This window comes from Botryllus schlosseri, chromosome 8 (genome assembly GCF_051294905.1).
Source record: "Botryllus schlosseri isolate E-star chromosome 8, Bs_hap1, whole genome shotgun sequence".
Taxonomy (NCBI): Eukaryota; Metazoa; Chordata; class Ascidiacea; order Stolidobranchia; family Styelidae; genus Botryllus; species Botryllus schlosseri.
In genome coordinates this window covers 6,910,103-6,930,271 of record NC_137243.1, presented here as the reverse complement: position 1 = coordinate 6,930,271, position 20,169 = coordinate 6,910,103, and the positions used below count along the sequence as shown (strand labels likewise).

At 40.1% G+C, this 20,169-nt stretch overlaps 1 protein-coding gene across 1 annotated transcript; it reads left to right on the top strand.

The window, feature by feature from the left end:
• The first annotated feature begins 13,685 nt into the window (after window positions 1-13,685).
• On the top strand, window positions 13,686-19,242 carry LOC145444960 (uncharacterized). The gene is made up of 3 exons (XM_080323038.1): window positions 13,686-15,305; window positions 17,648-17,747; window positions 18,604-19,242. The coding sequence occupies exons 1-3, from the start codon at window positions 14,083-14,085 to the stop codon at window positions 18,625-18,627; spliced, it is 1,347 nt and encodes a 448-aa protein (XP_080179164.1). The 5' UTR covers window positions 13,686-14,082; the 3' UTR covers window positions 18,628-19,242.
• The last annotated feature ends 927 nt before the right edge of the window (window positions 19,243-20,169 follow it).

The following is a 20,169-nucleotide window of genomic DNA, read 5'->3' as shown; positions in this document are numbered from 1 at the left end:
GCAAGTCAAGAAAGTCATACCTGTATTAGTATAGAAAAGTATTGGTGCGAATTAAACCATTTTTCATATCGCTACAAGCGAGCAATTATTTCCGCAGTCAGGGCTATGAATCCTCTTTTTCTTTTCAAACAGAATCTTGGTGCCTGTAATCGAATCCATAAAATTAATTGAGGCGTGAGCTGCATGCTGCGATTTGGAATTATTTGTAAGTGTCAAAGGTGCATTGGTGAACAGGGATATCTAGAATCTAGATATCCCTGGTTGGTGAAGTGCGGCCTCTATATATTGAAAACAGTGCGCATATATAGTCAAGCAAGCTAGCACGTAATTAGATCTATCACCTGCAACTCCATTGTTGCTTCGGAATTTGTTTGGATACGGAGATTACACGTCTCATTACGTTTTGGTGGAGTTTTCAATAAATAGACTTACCAGACGAAATGTGTCGCTCTGTGGAAATCGCGTATGAATCAGTCTGAAGATGACGGCAGAGAGTAACAGTGTATCGTATCGTTATCACTGAAGATTGGATGCAATGTAAATTTATCGCAGAGGGCAGAGCCATAATTTATTACGCATTTACACATCAATAATATATTAAAAGCGGCATTTGCAAGGAACGTACTTTAAATTGGGTATAATCCGAAAGATTAGAATTCATATTCGCCGTGACGAGACCGCCGTTTGGTCCAATTTAAATTCCAAACGGAATTTGATTTGCAACGGCGACGTGTAGGGATGTTACAGAGAAGTCCATCATGGCATTGATAGTGAATTCACAATAACGCCGATCGTCAGCATTGTAGTGGGTCGCCGTGTGGTGTTTATGATCATTTTCTCATCGATAACTGCCATTAAAGTCAGTAAATCCGAAAAAAATCCCCTTTGAGGCATGTAGCCTTAGCCTATACGTACGAATATTCAGACGTAAAATTTTGCAAGACAGAATATTCAAGGTGAAAGTGTATCGAGTTACCGTATCCGTTTCCAAAGTGGCGAAGTCATATTCTCGGGTGACATGCTCGGAATCTTAATCGGCGCTAGTTTTATTCAGTAGTTGCTTAAAGCGATTCACTGCATATTAGATTTCCTCTATGATTTCACATGGAGATAAATGAAAATCTTAAAGCCATCGCTTCTCCGGTGTCTACTGTTTCAGGGGAACGATCTATGAAAGCTATTTTTGCACAATTGATTGACATCAGCTTCGGTAGCCAAGAGGAGAGAGAAATTCACATCAAACTCGAAACTTTAACAACAATAATGAATTCATCACGATAGTTACATAATTCTACATCTTTCCATATAATTGGTGAAGCTAATGCAAAGCGCGGAGGGAAACCAATTGTTTTGTTATGCGAAGGGTCATATGGTGACACGCACCCATTGTTGCACGAATCAAAAACAAGCATAGCAGCATTCTGCGTTACGTTAGCAATGAAAGCCAGCTACAAATTGCGGGCGAACACAAAATGCGAATAGTCGCACAGTTACAACCACGATTTTCGCTAATATTACAAAGATAATGAGCATGCTGCTTCACCAAGAGCAGGTCATACCGAGTATAATACTGATTCCCCGATAATAACGCATCAGTCGACATTGCATAGGGATTTGACACATAAATTTTCACATCGGCGTCTCAATCGCACATGTCAGTCTGTACACTATTGACAAAACATGTTCCGACCTTATCTCGCATTTATGAAAAGAGCCGCCTGTAAACATGTAAATATAACTTGAAAGTATGATACACATCGTATCGAACTTATAATGACGTTACATAGCCTTGCTTCCGTAATCTCTAACAAGGGCTTCTTCATGCCGCGATTGTCTGCGTAGGCGTATAAAGCAGTAGCCTACGCATATGGATAGCATATCAATTCTATATCATATATTCAAACCAAATACATAGTAAATTTTAGGCGGATAAGGGTCTAAATGAGCAACAACTACCAGTGAAGGGACAGGGAATTAAATGACGAAGCCTGCGGGTGGTTCATTATAAAATGAATTCTGAATTCGGATGGGCTGGTTTTGTTTGCGAACATCGTACATTCAGTAACCAAAATCCCTTTCATTTCCAATATAGCCAATAGCCAGCAGCCCTCTGGTCAGTCTTGTGTAAAAGGTAATTGCGTCAAAATTCAGTCTATTTGTTCTCGGGTGTAGCATCATGGCGGTTATATTTTATGGAGTATATGGTGGGGGAAATACGCTCTTCTCAGGGGGAATATAACGGGAGTGAGGAAAAAGTACGTTGGCCTCTTCAATCATCTTCAGATAATTTTACGTTCGCTTCGTGGACAAGTGGTCCGACCACGCAGACTCATCTGTACGTAACCTGATTTTACGTACACCCCCCTGTCGCATCATAATCATGCAATATCCCGATATCTGGGATGACTTGCGTTCAAAATTGCGAGTCTCAGGATAGCGAATCATCAAAAAAGAAACCAAGATAACCTGACCCTCACCGTATCACAAACTAATTTCACCACAAATCTCATCCGCTACTATGACACGTGCCTTGAAGGGACGCCGAAATAGCTTTGCTATTTGGTTTTATGATTTTAGATAATGATACAGCTAATAAGCTATGGGGAACATGATGAATTATATATAAAAGTAATTTATAAATCCATCCATAATAAATTTTTATTGAACATATTGATGTTGAGCTATAACTTTAAACGAACTATGCCCACCAGATTAATTGAAGCAAAGTCCACGCCAAAAGAAGAAGCCCTCGTGGAACTTACATGTTATCGTGGTAACGGCTTGGTTACACTCTCCTCATCGGCTTCCTTTGATGAAATTTTAATGCGAAGGGATTGTATTGGTTTCGTGAATAACCAAGAAGTAGAAGCTGTTTACGTAGATGCTACCGGGACTTGGAAACATAGTTCGATAGTTCATCTTTCGGCTGTATCGGGATTAATCATATAGGCGCTCAATGCATAGTTGCTTATCTCTAAGTTTACTCCATGCAACCCGCATTAATAAATCATGGCAGAACCAATGCGCTTTGAACTTTTGTACCAGAACCTACTTTTTGAAAAGTCATATAGATATATGCATAATGTATTCGCTAGAACCGCGAAAATGATATTATTTCGGAGAACGCGCAGCTACGCATTTCTTCGCGTGCGACTTTGATGGAGTCTATCCATCCGCACCGCACAGTGCGCGCTACAAACGGTCAGAATAATACTGCTTGAATTGCGGATATTTTGATCACATGATATAGGACTATGCAAGGCAACATAAATGCTACGTATAACACAAATGCTACTGTATCAATATTCAAGCATGATCTATATGTGCCAGCCATGTAGTTTAAAATAAGTGCTAATGAACACGCTCAGCTATACATTTCAGTCTCATGTTCAGAATCATTCTAATACAGGCATGTGCGTGTGCCTGTGCAATATACATTGTATAGGCTAAGCTTTATAATGTTTCGCTGTACATTCCGTAGTATCCGCGTAAAGCGGAGCGAAGTTGAATAACGCTAATAATGAGGGATTATTGCGGATTTCCATAGTTTAATAATGCCTGGAGTGTCTGAATTCGACGTCTGATGCTCAAGGTAACCAAGTCAAGTTCCACAACTGTCCTCTCACGAATAGTTTGGATCAGTTTCGTCAAGTATCGTTTACTACATACTTTGGACTATACTTGGATAAAGATTTGTTTGGTATAGGCTTCAAGCATGTTCGGACCCAAAACAGTCACGAGCGTAGAAAGCTTTTGGGTAAACAGTCTGAACGGTTTTGAAAACAACTTGCCTCGCGCCCGTGTGTCTGGTGGTAATATATTGAGAGTGATGATTCTATATGTTGTACGGGGAGCGGTAGGCTCACGGCAGTGGCAGTAGCCTTTATAATCATCGTTCAGGCGTGAATATTGTTCTCTTATGCGTGAGAAAACATACCGTTTGATTCATTTTACTTGTGAGCATGAGCATGGTTCACTGTCTCGATTAAGTATATGTTGATCTTATGAATCCCAATATTAATTGCAAAAAGTAGACAGCAAGCAGTATGGCGTGAGGTAAAACTAAATGCTGACACCGCCGTGTAACAACAGTTAATAAAATCATTAGACCGGGGGTGGTCAACCCGTGGCTCGCGCGGCAAATTTTCGAAATGACTTGGCTCAACCAAGTGCCGAATCTGAACACGAACATTGTATAATGCACATCCAATTATTAACATGTGGGTAAATTAGTATGCGATGACCGGAGCACAGGCGTGATAGCACGCGGTCATCAAATCCGTTACATTGTAATGCTATTACGACACAATGAATAGTGAATACGTTACTTTTGTCTGCTTTTTCCTTCGGGGTCGAAAAGAGACTTTGACCGCACGCTATTGAAATTCACATTATATCTCGTTACAGGATGATCAAACAGCAGCGTCAAAGTATCAACTTTTTGTCCCAACATGATTTGGACCAGTTTGACAGCATTCGAATTTGGTACGTGGGAGATGGCCACCGAGTTGTAAGTGAACTTAAAAATGACCCCGCAGCCTTACGAGGAATATAGGCTTCAATTAATAATGTTATACTGGTCTCACATTATAATAAATGGAAATAGGCGGTGTCTTATAATCTCAAGAGGGAAGTAACATATGCAATAAAATGAATGAATCTAGTTCAAAAGGCTTCAAAAATGGAGTTATTAAGTATAGTTGAGGAATTATTGATTTGCTAAAACGAAAGACCAGGACGACAATAATGATGGCCGTGTGACATTTTGACGGAATTGGGTATTCCAACGAAATTACAGCAACAACAGCGAGAGTTGAAGTGGTACTATATAAAAAATACACAGAAAATATAGGATTGCTGTCGCGCCCTCACAACCCAGCAGTCACGTGCATCAGTGTGTAGGGATGGTGTGAACCTCTGAAAGGTTCAGGTTCGTGTGAACACGAACCTTTTTGAAAGGTTCTGTGTGAACGCGAACGTGAACCTCGTGACGTCATATTGCTAATTTCAACCCTATAGTTCAATGAAGTGATAGCCTGTAGTAATGTACACAATACCTAGCGACGACTCATGTCACATAATGCCACAATGCCGAAGTATATATTGACGTTTTAAACGTCGCTAAATGTATCAACTGAGGCAATCAAATGATATAATAATGCCATAAATTCAATAACTTCTGTCGCTTTGCCAACAATTTCGATGAGGACTTGCCAGGGAATACAAGCTTACGCCTCGGTCTTGGCCAGACCGGACAATATACACGGATATTGAGCAGAGTGCAAAACAGGTTTCTATACTTGCTACCGATAATACCCCATTAACAAGTTATACAGCAGTAGCCAACACCCTAATTGCACGGATTTGCTTATTATGATGCAGTAAACATATGAAGTCAATATTGAGCCGTACGCCTTCTAGATTTTTACATCATAAAACGATATCAATCTCACTGATTGGTTGAATAAGCATCACTCGCTGACTACATGTAGTGTATTCACATACGGAAAGCTGGATATTTCGAGCAAAATTTGGTAACAAGGCAAGTAAAATTTTTGAGATTGTCAATAAGGTGCATGCTCGAATTGCTCGTTTAGTGTTGATTGTTTTTGCTGCCAGCGCCATGCATAGAGTGGTTCGCAGTTGAAATGCAATAAATGTGAACCAAAGATGTTATAATGAAGTTAAAATTGTAATATAAGAAAAAGGTTCACAGTGCAGAACCTACCAAGGTTCTGTTGTGAACGCGAACCTCAAAATTTCCGAGGTTCACACACAGAACGCGAACGTGAACCTCACGTTCACACCATCGCTAGATAGTTATAATCACTTATCAGTAGGGCAAGTTTTTTCAACTTTTGCAACTTTTTTACAGCTTCCGACAGCTTCGTAGATACTCAGAATCTACGTACTATGGCGTTTTAAGCTGTTTGGAGGGATTTTACAGTGCAACTTTTTGCAACATTTCTCTATTTTTCATAGCCAATTTTTACTGCAACGTAGATCAAATATTGCGTAAAAATGTTAATGAGTGATTTAAAAACATGGTGTACACTATTTCTAGTATGGTTCTATTTCCTTCGATGTGCAAAACAAAGAGTTATATGATGGGTTAGCTGCATTTCAGTGTTATCAATGACACAATGGAGAGAACTTCAACTCCCCATGTCAAGCACGACGGTACCCATATAATCTGTAACTAATTCTGTCGTTTAAATTTGAAAAAGTTTCCTATTTCACAAACGCCCGGGCAATACCGCCGAAAATCACATTTTCACTGGGTTCCCATCTTCAGGCTATTGATTTTGTTTAAGTCGCAAAGAGAGAGTTTTTCTGTAATGCCTTGGGTCAAGTTTGCAGACCTAGGGGGTTGGTTTGGGGTGTGTTATTCTACTTGTTTTATGGGGAGGGGTTATAGTTATGTTGTTTCGATTTTTTGGGAAAATTATTCCCGCATTGCATAATTTTCTTGCTGTGTGCCCGGAAAAAATGTAATTTTGGGCGGTTTCGTCAGACCGTTAAATGGCGAAGTAACAAGTCTGACAGCTTTGCAGGAACTAGGTTATACAACGGAGCCTTTCGAGTATCTCATACCCTAATAATTCAACAAAAATTATAAACGTCACTTTTACTGCTTTTGTTATAATTATATGCAACTTTTCTCGCGATTTTAGCGCAACAAAAATTTGCCCTACATGAGACTTATAATGTTCAAAATGGCGGGTATTCTATATTTTAGATCTGATCAATCATGGATAGACTAATAAATCTAGATTTCTAGACGAAAAGGTGTGCAACTGAGCTACTGCAACTAAAGGTACAGCAAAGTTATTATAGATTTAAAATATTTCCAAAGTTTACGACGCAAATTGACCCAAAATATAGATGAAACAATCATCATTCGTGGTATAAAAATATTAATGAAACAAAGATGTAGCGTGCCACAAATGAAAAAATAATGAGCTGCTGAGGTTTTATAAGTAAGACGGTATTGCGTGTAATTTGGTAGGAATAATAATTAACGGATCCGGTTGCTGCGGTGTTGTGTCTAAATTTAAACATTTCTCTTTCAAATCCGCACGAACCAAAGCTACAACCGCAACATTACCGGGATCCATTAATATCTAGTTACATGCAGAGAATAGCATTATATCTGCTTTCATAGTAAGGAAATATTGCAGCAATACTATCAATAATAACGACACCCCTCAAATCTGCGGCGCAGAAACAACAGTGTCGGACGAAGATAAATCCTCCAAAAAAACGTAATTGATATTTTATCTCGCACTTCGTGGCGATCTTATCGGCGAAGTGAACCTTTTCCTGCTCGGCAGGAGATTGTAATTGGTGTATTACAGTTTTATGCGGGAGTAAATTACTGGAAGAAAAATGATCCAAACTTGTCTCAGATTTCAGGACACAATCGCCACAACCGCTGTCGCGTGCGGCCTGCGTTCATCGCAAATGAACAGAAGCATTTGACGGACAAAAGAAAGGATCATAACCGGCGTGGGACCTATTAATTGATAGACAATGCGATTTAGTATGGTGTTACGTTGTAAATTATCATTGATGTATACATAAATTTCATATTATCAGTTGTTGGTGCTGTTGGTACTATAATATGATGATATGGCAATAATCTCTTGAAACTGAAACCCCAAAATACTCTCGCCCATATACTCGCACGCAACCATTTTCTAATTCACGTTTCTTCGATTAGGGAATCAAGTGTGTAACCGGGATGGTTGTTGGTGGTACCGTCATCACTGACCTAAAAGTCACCATTTCATCCTTGCGACAGATGCATGTGCGAAGTGACGAAAATTTAAAACGGTGCGGATTGTATGCTTACTCCGCTAATGATGTAATGTTGTAAAATATAATTAAACTCATAATAGGCAATTATATTGATCGCAAGATTCGAAGACAATTTTCGGGTATTACAGTAGAATTGCATGAGCAATGAATATGGTGACAGCATATTTGAATAAAAAATCGGTTGTGTGCTGATAATTGTGTGACATTGCCACGCCATAACTGTTACATTTATAAATTTGGCGGTAAAACGCACTGAGCTGTATTAACGAGTGGGTTTGACGTCATATGGAAAGGTAACCGTCAGTAGCCATTATAGTGCTATGAATTTGTGCGGTATCACGATTCGTAGTTTTCAAGTTATAGAAATGATATTATGCCCAAATACACGGTGACTGCGTAACTTAATTTTTTCTTGTCGCCAGCTGCATTGAAGGCGCCTAATATAACACTTGAACCCCGTCAGCTTTGTTGACACTAATATTCGCCACAACATGGTACGCGGGATATTTCTTATGTATAGTTGGCCTATACCCTGCTGAAGTGGTATTAAAAAAGAATTGTTTACCGGGTGATATCCGATTATTCGGATAAAATGCATAGGGTCTTTAAAGCCTCAGAACTATTTTGACCAATGGTATACGTTCGGTGTGCCTTCAACTGCAAGTGTTTTGGACCGAAACCCAAAAATACGTCTATTCAAAACAAAATGCATTCATGCACCGAAATGTTTGATTTGCTCCCAGCACAGTATAAGAAGTAAAATATACCTGATTTTGAATGGGTTGTGAATATAGCTATGCTTCGTTGGTGTATCTACCATATGGTTAGCATCCCGATAGGTTACCTTCGAGGCATCCATATAGGATAAATATTGAAGTCAAAGTCAGCATACATATATATGTGCATTAGGGCTCTTCAAAAATGACTTTTTTTCTCAAATCGTACTGGCTACTTAATAAAATTGTTAGGTTACCTAATTTAAGCCTACACACAAAATTTGGTTCAATTCCAGCCAGTAACCACTTTGCTACAGGAGAAGTAAGTTTTTATTTATTATATAAAAATAAATAATAAAAAAATTGAAATTTTTCTGTTCACCCCATGAAAGTGTTAGGCTGTCTATAGAAACGATGCTCACCTAATTTGGTTCAATTCCAACCAGTGGAAGCGGAGTTATTGTCGTCGAAAAATTTGGATTTTAATAAAATAGTATTTACGGTGAGCACAACTATAATAAATAAACAAAGAATCGGTCACCGTAAATACTATTTTATGTAAATCCAAATTTTTCGACGGCAATAACTCCGCTTCCACCGGTTGGAATTGAACCAAATTTGGTGAGCATCGTTTCTATAGACAGCCTAACACTTTCATGGGGTGAACAGAAAATTTTCAAATTTTTTAGTATTTATTTTTATATAATAAATAGAAACTTTCTTTTCCTGTAGCAAAGCGGTTACTGGCTGGAATTGAACCAAATTTTGTGTGTAGGCTTAAATTAGGTAACCTAACAATTTTATCAAGTAGCCAGTACGATTTGAGAAAAAAAAGTCATTTTTGAAGAGCCCTAATGTGCATGCATAGGCGCCGACTTTTATTTGTGCATGGGGTGGCGGCAGGCGTGTAGCCAGGGTGGTGTAAACCCCCCCTTTTGAAACTCAAAACCCCATCCTTTCGAAATGACCATTCTGACGCTAATATTCCGTTGCAATTCAACAAGACGTATTATAAATCAGTGTTACGCGGGACCGCGACCAATTAGCGAAATTCGTCTGTGCACGCATATCCCATCGCACAATGCAACGCGACGCGATCTCCCACTGAGATGATTGCGAATTTAGTTCATTGATCGTCGCGCGCTCGGCATTCGTCACTGGACTGAGCAGCAACGCAGCACGACAATTCTGGAACACGAAAGACAGACAAGAATTATGATTACGGTACAAACGCGCGCTGCCAATCATTAATTATGCCTTACCGCCAACACAATGGGTTTTTACTTAGTATCGAGTAGCTCGCATCGCGACAATTGGTTGCTGATTAAAACATGGATTTTGACTGCATCGCTGCATTTTCCGATCTACGTTCGCAAAGCATGGTTCACAAAATATATTAAACGCGGCTTGCGGCCCTCGTCGGTACAAATAATTAATGCCCTTTAATTTGTAGAAGGCGGACGTATATATGGTCGTCAAATCGCGACAGGAGATTGTGTTTCACACAGCGCGCGATGAAATCTACGTTTCTAACAATGAGGTCGAATTTGTATATCTAATAAGGATCGTTAGTTTGCTGGAATCAGCATCAGTACCCTATGCGAAATACATAGTAGTGATAAATTTTATCGGATTGGACAGTCGGTCGGCAAAGTTGCGCTGATAACGAAATTGCAATAATTACAATTACAGGGTGCGCCATACCTAAATACTCAGATTCGTCAATGGCAACAATTTGTTCAGACGCAGAGGTGTTTCTGGGGACGGTAGCAGGCCTGTACGCGGACCCGCTTCAAACCACCGACTTGAGTGCACATTAGATATCGATGATTCGTTTCGCATGCAAATGATTCTCGCTAATTTGCAGTGCGCAGCATCGATAATACGAATAAGTGAATTGGCATTTCAAAGGGACGGGAATTCTAGTTATAAACGAGAAACTCTCTGGCTACGCACTTGGGGTTCTTATGCCGACAACGCGCCACGGCCTACGTAGGCCCCGATCAGCCAGTCGAATTTGATGGTAAAATGGTGCGCTTTTAATCATCCACGTGTTATTGCAGTAAGAGCAATATGGGCGCATGCCGCGACCTTATCAATAGAAATAAATATCCCAAAGGTTTGAAATTCGATTCGCGATATGGTTGCGCTCGATAGAGTCCGTCCAGCAATGAAGTTTATTGGGACATAGAAGGCTCCCGTTCAAACTAATAGAGTAAATTCCGAATTTGCAACACCGAGAATATCGTTTTGTATCAATTTTTGACAACGTAATTCAACGCCGTGCACTGCACAATGCGCAATATTAACAGCAAATCAAACACTTGACAAGTGACACCGAGGGAATACGAGTGTATAAAGCAGACACGAATTAGTGGCCTATCATGATAGCAAACGAGAAAGCGTGCATGTAATCGGTGATTCCACAGCTTGCGTACAGCGCAATGGGTTTCCAAGTCTTACATCGGGACAATTGTTTGCTCACTATAACGACATTTGAGTTGCAGTGTTGCGTTTCCCGATAAAAGTTGACAAAGCCTTGTTAGAGTAATGAATATGCGCACTGCGCACTTTGCGCATGAGTGACTTTCAATTCGCAGGTATAGACAAACACACTGTCCTATTTCGCGCTCCAAGCCTACAATTAAAGAGAATATCACGGAACTAACTCATGAATTATTTTGTAAACAAATATGGGCGCAAATACAATTTAATTCAGAGAAGGAGCGGTTGAATTCACCGTCTGTCGAGAGAGAAGAAGATGGTGTTTCTCAGCGCAAGGGTGTCGAAATCGACGTCGTAAGCGAGGTTGCTTCGATCGTCTGATTACTAATCACGGATTACAATTTATTGGGGCGTTATAAGCACTAGTTCGTCGTCGCCAACGAAGCTGCGTATTCAATCATTCGCGCGCGTACCGGTTAATGGTAAATAGTTGGCATTTACGCGCTACCACGGGCTGATTTGAAATCGCAGACAGCGGGCTTTTAATCTTATTGTATGGGATGGCCGCCACCCCACCACCCCGTAACTCGGCGCCTATGTGTGCATGTGCAATTGTGCATTCTGCAGTGTGCGTCGCGCCCCATTGCCATTAACTCTTGTTAAGGGGCACACGAAAAGCCACCGACATAAATATATATTATATGACAATTAATGTAATAGTCTTGAAAGCAATAGGAAGTGGGACAGTAGATTTTCAGAAACAAGATGTGGATCACAATTTACAATTTCGGTTCTCGACTCTGGACAGTCGCCCCATAGTACCCTGTATTGAATGACTTTGAAATCAATGGCTGTCATTAAAAGATTACGAGCCATATGCGAGTGTGGAGGTAATTTATTCTCACGAACTGATGATGGTATTTTATTTCATCCAGTCAAATTCGACTTAGCCATGCCACATGACCCAGTTGAGGTCCTGACCTTTGCATTATCCTGAGGGGCGTTATCCCAGAACGTTATGCGATACAGATGGTTTATGCTATCGCATGTATCTGATTTCAGCTCATTGAATATTTAGAATAGATAACGTAACATAATATTGCGAGAACAAGCTACGCAGCCTGACAATAATCGTCATCAATATTCTATTACAATCGGGTTAGGGTTGGTGTTGCAAGCAAGTATGCCCAATTGGAAGCTGAACTATACCGAATCCTTATACTAAATTTCTATTCGATATCCACCCATAAAGCATGATAACTATAATCTTACAGTATAGTCTGACCAACTGAATAACATTGTAGTTGACGATAATCCGCTCCAAACGCATTCTCAAAGGGTTATTTGACAACTGGACGATGCGGATTATAGCGAGTTATGCAATGTTGCAGAATAGCGACTGTGTGAGCAATATGTTAGATTCATATCAGAGAGCGACGGAGAAGTTGATACAATAGAAGCCCATGTGACGTATTTCGTCGTTCATAATATCAAGTCGCGGTCACCTAATTAGGTATCATCATAGCCACCAATACCTTTATACCAGCACAAACCTTTCCCAGATCGTGAAATGAGAATGATACTTTGAATGAATTTTCCCATGTATTTTGTACTGGGGAGCAATAGTGAATTTTTATATTCATTATTTAATTGAAATTATTCTATATTATTATTATTACAAATTATCAATAATGATACAAAATGTAACATGCTACACGTAGTGGTATAATCCACAGCTGCAACACCAATTGGTTTCGGGTTCGAGTCCTACTCCAGAATTCCTACCAAAGAGTTGGAGGTTCATCTAGGCTCCTCCTCGCCATCACATCCGATAAGCGGTGTCTTATAAAAAGTATAGAAGTGGATCGTACTACAAGTCAGCAGCTACGGAATAAAAATCAAGTAAATTGACCCGGTGTAAATGACCATAGGTGTCGATAAACAGCATGAATACTACAAACAACAACAACAACAACACTCAACCAATGTAGTAAGCTGTCGCGCACAAGTTATGGTCATTCGTGGCAGTATGGTCATGGTCAGTATGACTGTTGAATGGGTTCTACTTGAGAATTAAGATTGATGGCAACCCGGATATCTGTCATATTAAACGGGTTTCCTTTCTGGTATCCATGGTGGTATCGGGAAGATGCACTGCGATTTCTGAAGTATAGTCACTGCCGATCTACTGCTAAAAGTATCTGACCCCTTGAAGCTAATTTTTAAACTACTTGCGTACTTTTCAGATTTTAATTTTCTATTACACTTGAAGTAGTTTTGACATGTATTGGAAATAAACACTTTTACTTGTAATTGAGTAAAACTTAGACTACTTTAGACATCTCTCAAATCTGGTGGAGTTACACACCTATATTAGCCGCTTTGTATAGGTTTCATTGTTGCCCAGGAATAACCAAGGTGTGAATATTTTTATCCTTGTACTTGTTAAAGCCTATTAAACTCCCTCTCTCCCAAGCCGACATCGCGTTTCTAGTTCAGCGGTTCCCCGCCATTTTTTATTGAAACGAGAGAATCTCAACTGCCATTTTCGTTCTTCAGTATATGTATAGTTTTTTTTCGCCACCAGAAACGAGAATATTACCGAATGCGATACACATAACACGGAGCAGAAGTAGGCGACATTTCATATATAACGGCTAAAGTTTTGGAATCGTCAATGATATACACGGGATCAACGGCCATTCGACCGTAGGCGATACATTCGTTGACTATTGGAAGTGTTAAGATTTTCGCAAGAATCGGAAATTCCCGGTATATAGGTTTACCATACGATGTGTCAAGAATGTCACTTTACGTTTATCATAGGGGAAATTAGTGGTACCTTTGATTTATATGATTCTAGTGCTACCATGATTTTTTTGCAGTGGAAATTTGTGATAAATGAGCTTCGCGACTGAGTTATTGCAACGAAGGTCACATAGACTCTGGTAGAAAGATTAGAATATCGCTTCACGGATTCTCTTTTGATTATTACAGGGATATTTCAAGATATTGTAATTACAGTTAGTAATGCATTGCTTGAATTCGTTAAGTTACGATCTACGCGGCGAATGTACGAAGTCACGTTATCATTCCTGAAATGTCATCCACCTGTTCCGCAGCGGGAAAACTAGAGTCTCCATCGTTAGGAACTACAATTACGGAATTGCTTCGGAACACAGATCCCTCACCCGACGCTTGCAAAAGCGAACAGTGTGTTATCAATTATCGCGGTTCGTTCGAAACACTAAACTGGACGGTACCTTTACCGCAGGCTGGCAGAGATACCGCTACGGAATCCGCACACAAACACAGTATTGCAACAAACTTTGATTTGCCGTTGAAAATGGCAGCAAGCTTCACTGTGCCAGGCTACGGAGGACTAACTACCTCAACATGGCAAGGTAATGCATTGAAAAGTAAAGACCTAGAAACTCGTCTTGTCCAATCGGAATTGGCGAGATCAAAGATATTCCAATTGACGAACTCTTTATACTCTTCCTACGGTGAAGCCATGAGGGAATTGATGGCACGGACGTCCTTACCACTCACAAACATGGAACTGGAAAGAGCAGCAAGTGCAGCCGCTGCTGCGGCCATGCACTTCGGGAACCCATTCAGAACACTGCCTTTATCGCCAAAGCCCTTTCCTTTCCCGAGTTTCGGATATAATTTATTCCCGATGGCTGTTAACGGTCTACCGGGGTTATCATCCGTAAATCACGGCGTATCGAGCACGGCGGCAGTGGCGACACGAGAAGACACAGATCGAAATTCGCCAGTCGAAGACATGTCTCCAGGAATCGTAAATCAAGGACGATTATCAGAAGGCAACGATTCGCCTATAATACCATCAAGTTGCTTTCCGTTTATGTCACAGGCAAACTTCGAACGTTTTTTAAACCAGTCGACGTATTCTATCTCAACTTCATCGCCACCAAAATATTTATCAAACACTCCCCCGGTTCGGATCCCATTCCTGTCTCCGTCATATCCCGGTTTAATGGGCTTCCCGCTGCGGAAATTCGCCCCCAGTTTACTAAACACGCCGGCTTTACCGCAGCGTGCGGCAAAATTTGAAGACGCAGGAGTAAATAACGTTACTCCAGCCACGACTAACATCAGCCCCAGACGACGGGACAAAATTGGAGGACGTGGAAACACGCGCCCGAAGAAACGGTACATTTGCAAATATTGCGAAAGAGAATTCACAAAGTCGTACAATCTACTCATACACGAAAGAACGCACACTGATGAGAGACCATACCGATGCGAGATTTGCAATAAGGCATTCCGAAGGCAAGATCATTTGAGAGATCACAGGTACGATTGAGATACTTTTGCACGATTGCATAACCAGTGAATATACGCAGGTAATGTGATATTATTACGGTTGGTCAAAAACCAGGCTCTGTTGGGCAACAATATACACTGAGACCTTGGATTGATTAACACGAGGATTCGGCTTAGCTTTCAGTATCTTATATTATCAAGATGTCGAAATACAATGCATTTCAAACAATAACAAGATCGCCTGCTGTATGAATATTTGCACGACAGTATCTTAACAGGAACTGGCATGTTGGGCAAGCAATCGGTCCTTGTTACGCAGAAGAATTAAAAAACTCCATCTTCAGAATTTGCCTCCCTCAAATAAATCATAACCGTGACATATAGAATCTGATATATTAGGCTATGATTTTCTCTGTGCTTCTAGCCTAGAACGAGGATACCACGAACATCCATAGTGACTGCGAAACGATTGATGTACGAGTTGGAAATTGGGGGGCGGCACAGCCGTATTCCGTCCATTGGATACGATTGCATAGGCCTATAGATGTGATCATATTTCGCCAAGATTCGGTGGTAGTATATTTCTACGTCACAAAACGTAATTGGTATAAGATTTTGATGCACGGTGAACGTAAATCCCCCAAATGCTCTGTTACTACACCGTGAGCAATGAGTTCGGCCAACCCAAATGTGTATTGCACGGTGCTGCGATAGAGACGAAATTACGGTACGATACGATATTTGAAAATGCCGTACTTTCCGCGGTACGAATTACGATAAATCTTATCGTACCGGACCGTACCAATTCCGTGCTGATGTGGAAGATGGTGCAAAGATGTTCCGTACACTTAATGATTTACACCCGAGACATTGTTGATGCCCAGGAAGGAAAGACATAAAACATGGTGTTTAGATATCACATTATATTTCCTATTTATGACCGCAGTTACACTACGAGTTTTGAAAATCCAACATATTACCAGATAACCTCTCTTGAAATATAACATTCATATGACTACATCGATCATCGACATTATCGTCCGTATCACTGTATCAGCATACACTTGAATGTCTACCGCGATAACCATCGCTGTGACCTACAATATTCTCACTGAAAAGTCTTAGGAATATTTTCGAGACAGCTAGCATGATAAGTCATTTTTCGTCTTGAAATACAGTGTGGGTATAGAATTCAATCCAGAGATATCCCTACTGATTAACTGTAGAAATCCCAAGCAATTAACATAAGAAAATCTTACCCTCTGTACGTCAAATTGGATGTATACGCATACGGAACTCCAATTTCCCAGCCGAATGAGTGATTCATTGTAATGAGTGCTGCGATTTGTCAGTTTAGGATCCCACTAGCCTATATAGTAAATGAGATATTGCAGCATACATACGGAACACATGAAAATCTCATGGTTAATTACAATATTTTGATGATGTCTATCGCAATTATAACGATTACAAGCGCGGCGAGAAATCGATGAACAAGAAGTGTACAGAACAATCCACTCCACGCCCAGTCGTTCACAGACAGAAATGTCGCTTGGTGGCATAAGACGAATGGGGATTAAACCGAAGAATGTCGATATAAGAAATTTCGGGAGCATGCGTGAAGTAATTGAATGTAATTGACCATGGGCCCCAAGTGCGGCGCTGTTGCCTGTGATCTGGGAAGATTGTATAAAAATTACCGAAAATGATCACTATGCAAGCAATAAGTTTGTCTTACAATGTTTGGATGTGGATTTCGAGCGCATTCGGACAGCGCATGAGCTGGAACGTAATAAATATGCCATTCATTCAATATCGACAATATCCGGGAATAGTAAACACCGAAGTTACCTGAAAACCCAATTTATAGATCATGACGTTACTAGTTGTGGCTTCCTATCTCTAAAGAATTAACTCTATGACAAGTATAGATTTTGTTGCATTTTCCGATGCTGAATAGCGGAGACACAAACAGGATATGACGAAAGTATAAGCCAATCAGACGAATCTTTCGGATTATAGTTATTACATCCCTACTGCTTTAGAGAATCATATGTGTAGCGAATATAGCTGCTTTTGAAAGCAAACCTCTGAAGACTTTACGTCTGCAGTATTTGCGCTATTTCAACCATTGTTATCACAAGGATTTGCATTGTCGACTAATTCAAAATGGCGAATATCGTAATTGGCTGGGGAATTCAACCGCGACGTTGCCACCGCGCCAACTAAAACACGATAAATGCATCTTCAACCAGACTAAACCATCCGAATCGACTTCTGCTACTTCGTAGTATTGGGTTTTGTCAAAATCTCGTAACCTTTCCAGACAGGCTTCACTCAATGGATGAATGTATAATATCTTACAATTACAGGTATATTCACAGTAAAGAGAAGCCGTTTCGTTGCAATCAATGCGGGAAAGGATTCTGCCAATCTAGAACTCTAGCAGTTCATAAGACTCTGCATCTTAAGGTATGTGCAGCGGGGTCATCGCGGCCATATTTTTTTAGTATAATAATAGGAATAGCATACCATACAATTACGCAGAACACAAAAAACCATTGCTCTTTTAATTGTCGCGCTCGAGACAGTTGGAAAACGTCACGTCGGTTCAAATGTAAAAGGGGCCAGACGCTTGCCGTGATTTGAGATTAATAGAGGACACGGTTATTACTCACACCCCGACTGATCAAATAAACATAGCTTAATTTACAATGTCACGAAGGCGTAAAGCCCCCTTTTCCACATTTCCAGGAGTTACCGTTTCGCTGAAATACTTGCGAAAAAACGTTTAACCAGCGAGCTATTTTGAAAACACATTCTGCGACACACTCCTCAATCAGGCCATATGGATGTCCAAAATGTAGATGGCCTGGAAGACGAACATGTAGCCTAATAGATGATAGGCTCGATGTGTCATATGACTTCTTAACAGGAAGCTTCATAATAAATCTACGGTAGTATCAATGTGGATGTGGACATTCTGTATTATAACGAATCCAAATGCTTCCAGCGATTCTTTTTTCACTCAATTCAAAGAATGTAGCGAAAATGTACAAATACGATATTGCTTACCGCTACTGCACAAGTACTACCCGTACGTATAAGGACATACATAGTCATACATGCATAACGCTTGTGAGGAAAAGGGAAGGCAGTACGGTTTTACAGACTTGTAAAATATATTATGAGTTATTACACCAAGACAAGCCTCTCCCATTCGGTTGAGAATGATATACATTTCCATTCTATTTCGATTTGTTCAGAAATGTTCAAAACACGTCGAATTTGTGATCTGATATGTACAATATATGGTGTTCTATTGCAGGAGAGTCTTTCAAAGAAATTGTGATGCCAAGCTACACACAGCAAGTCCATAGCATTTAGTTTACAGCAAGCGGAAGGCTTCAAAAACTCGAAAAGTAATTTCGGGACGGCAAGTCGATACAAACGGAGATGCAATGGCTTCGGTCACCGACAAAGATATCGATGCACAGCCGCCACCGTCTCGCGAAGCGAACCACAATGAGCATAAATGAGCAATGAAGAAATTGAACCTAAATAGAGCATGGAACTGATATTGTCCAACATCACGATGCGCGGTATCGTTTATATCACCAACTTGATTAAAACGAGCCGAAACCTTTAAATAATACAATTTGACAACATTCCACTTTATTTTCTGGGGCAACGACCATTTGTCGATGCATTTTTGTGAGAATTATATTTTTTGAAGAATGCTTCGATATAGCATATTATTGGACGATATCTTGACGATTTAATTGTATTTTATTATATTTCACATTTGTTATTGTCATAACAAGTTCCGTAATTGGTTACAATAGTACTATATCTCTACCTTCCGCTAAAATTTACCGATATATGTGAGCATTTTTTATACTTGCATCCGTGATTGCATTTTACAGGTCGTACAAGTATGAATAAATTTTGCTTGTATGAATGTTCACTGTTCAGCGTATGTACAGTATCTTGGTGAGTTATAATAGGTGCAGTAAGTTACAAATGCGAGCATCATTTAGAAAGAAGAATATACTTGTTTGGAAAACAACGCGCAACAAGTGTAAAATTCGAAATTGCTAAAGATATGTAAACCATCTTGTATACTTATGGGAAAAGCGAGAAGCGAGGGGATCCTAAATAGCTTCGTTTTGTGAGCTTTATTGTGGTGCGTATAAATGTCAAAGTATATAGCCGGTAGCTCAATTCGATCTTGATGTCCGTGAGAACGGGCGGCATCTAATCCCGTAATCGAGTAATGTGGGCTTGAGAAAATCGCGATATATTCTCACTCAATTTGGGTCAGATATCCAATAGCTGAAACATTTGAAGTCCGACGAATCACATAATCCTGGCTAAAGATCGCTGGAATACTTGATAGGAGCCGGTGTTTTTGAACGGAACTCTTAAGACGATAGCATTTGCTTGACGAGTCGGAATTAACAGAAAAATAGGGGGGATTTGCGGAAGAAGTTCACACGGAGGCTCAGTAGAAATCCTTCGACGGGAATTAACCCTGCATTCAAAGTTTATCGGGTGAAACAAAATTCGTTTCCATTACAGGGAATAGCAAACTGCAACAGAAACAGGAATAACTATTTTCTTATATACCCATGACAACTTACCAGAGAGCGTCTACAGCTCAAGTGAATCTGATATGATAACTCGCATCATATTCGAATACTATATCTCAATCGTGATGTATGAGACGTTGTTTTGACCGCATTACGTGTGAACAATGCTTCGCACGTAGGCCTACATCGTACATATCACATAGGGCCAGAGGCTACACGTCGGGTTGCATTTAAAACAAATGGTTGTTTTAAACACTTTGTTTAAAACAAGTTTTGAACAGTGTTTTAAACAAAGGCCTTTT

Coding starts and splice junctions, on each gene's coding strand:
- LOC145444960 (XM_080323038.1), top strand. CDS start 14,083: ATGTCATCCACCTGTTCCGCAGCGGGAAAACTAGAGTCTCCATCGTTA. Junction 15,306..17,647: donor GATCATTTGAGAGATCACAG/GTACGATTGAGA, acceptor TTACAATTACAG/GTATATTCACAGTAAAGAGA. Junction 17,748..18,603: donor ATAAGACTCTGCATCTTAAG/GTATGTGCAGCG, acceptor GTTCTATTGCAG/GAGAGTCTTTCAAAGAAATT.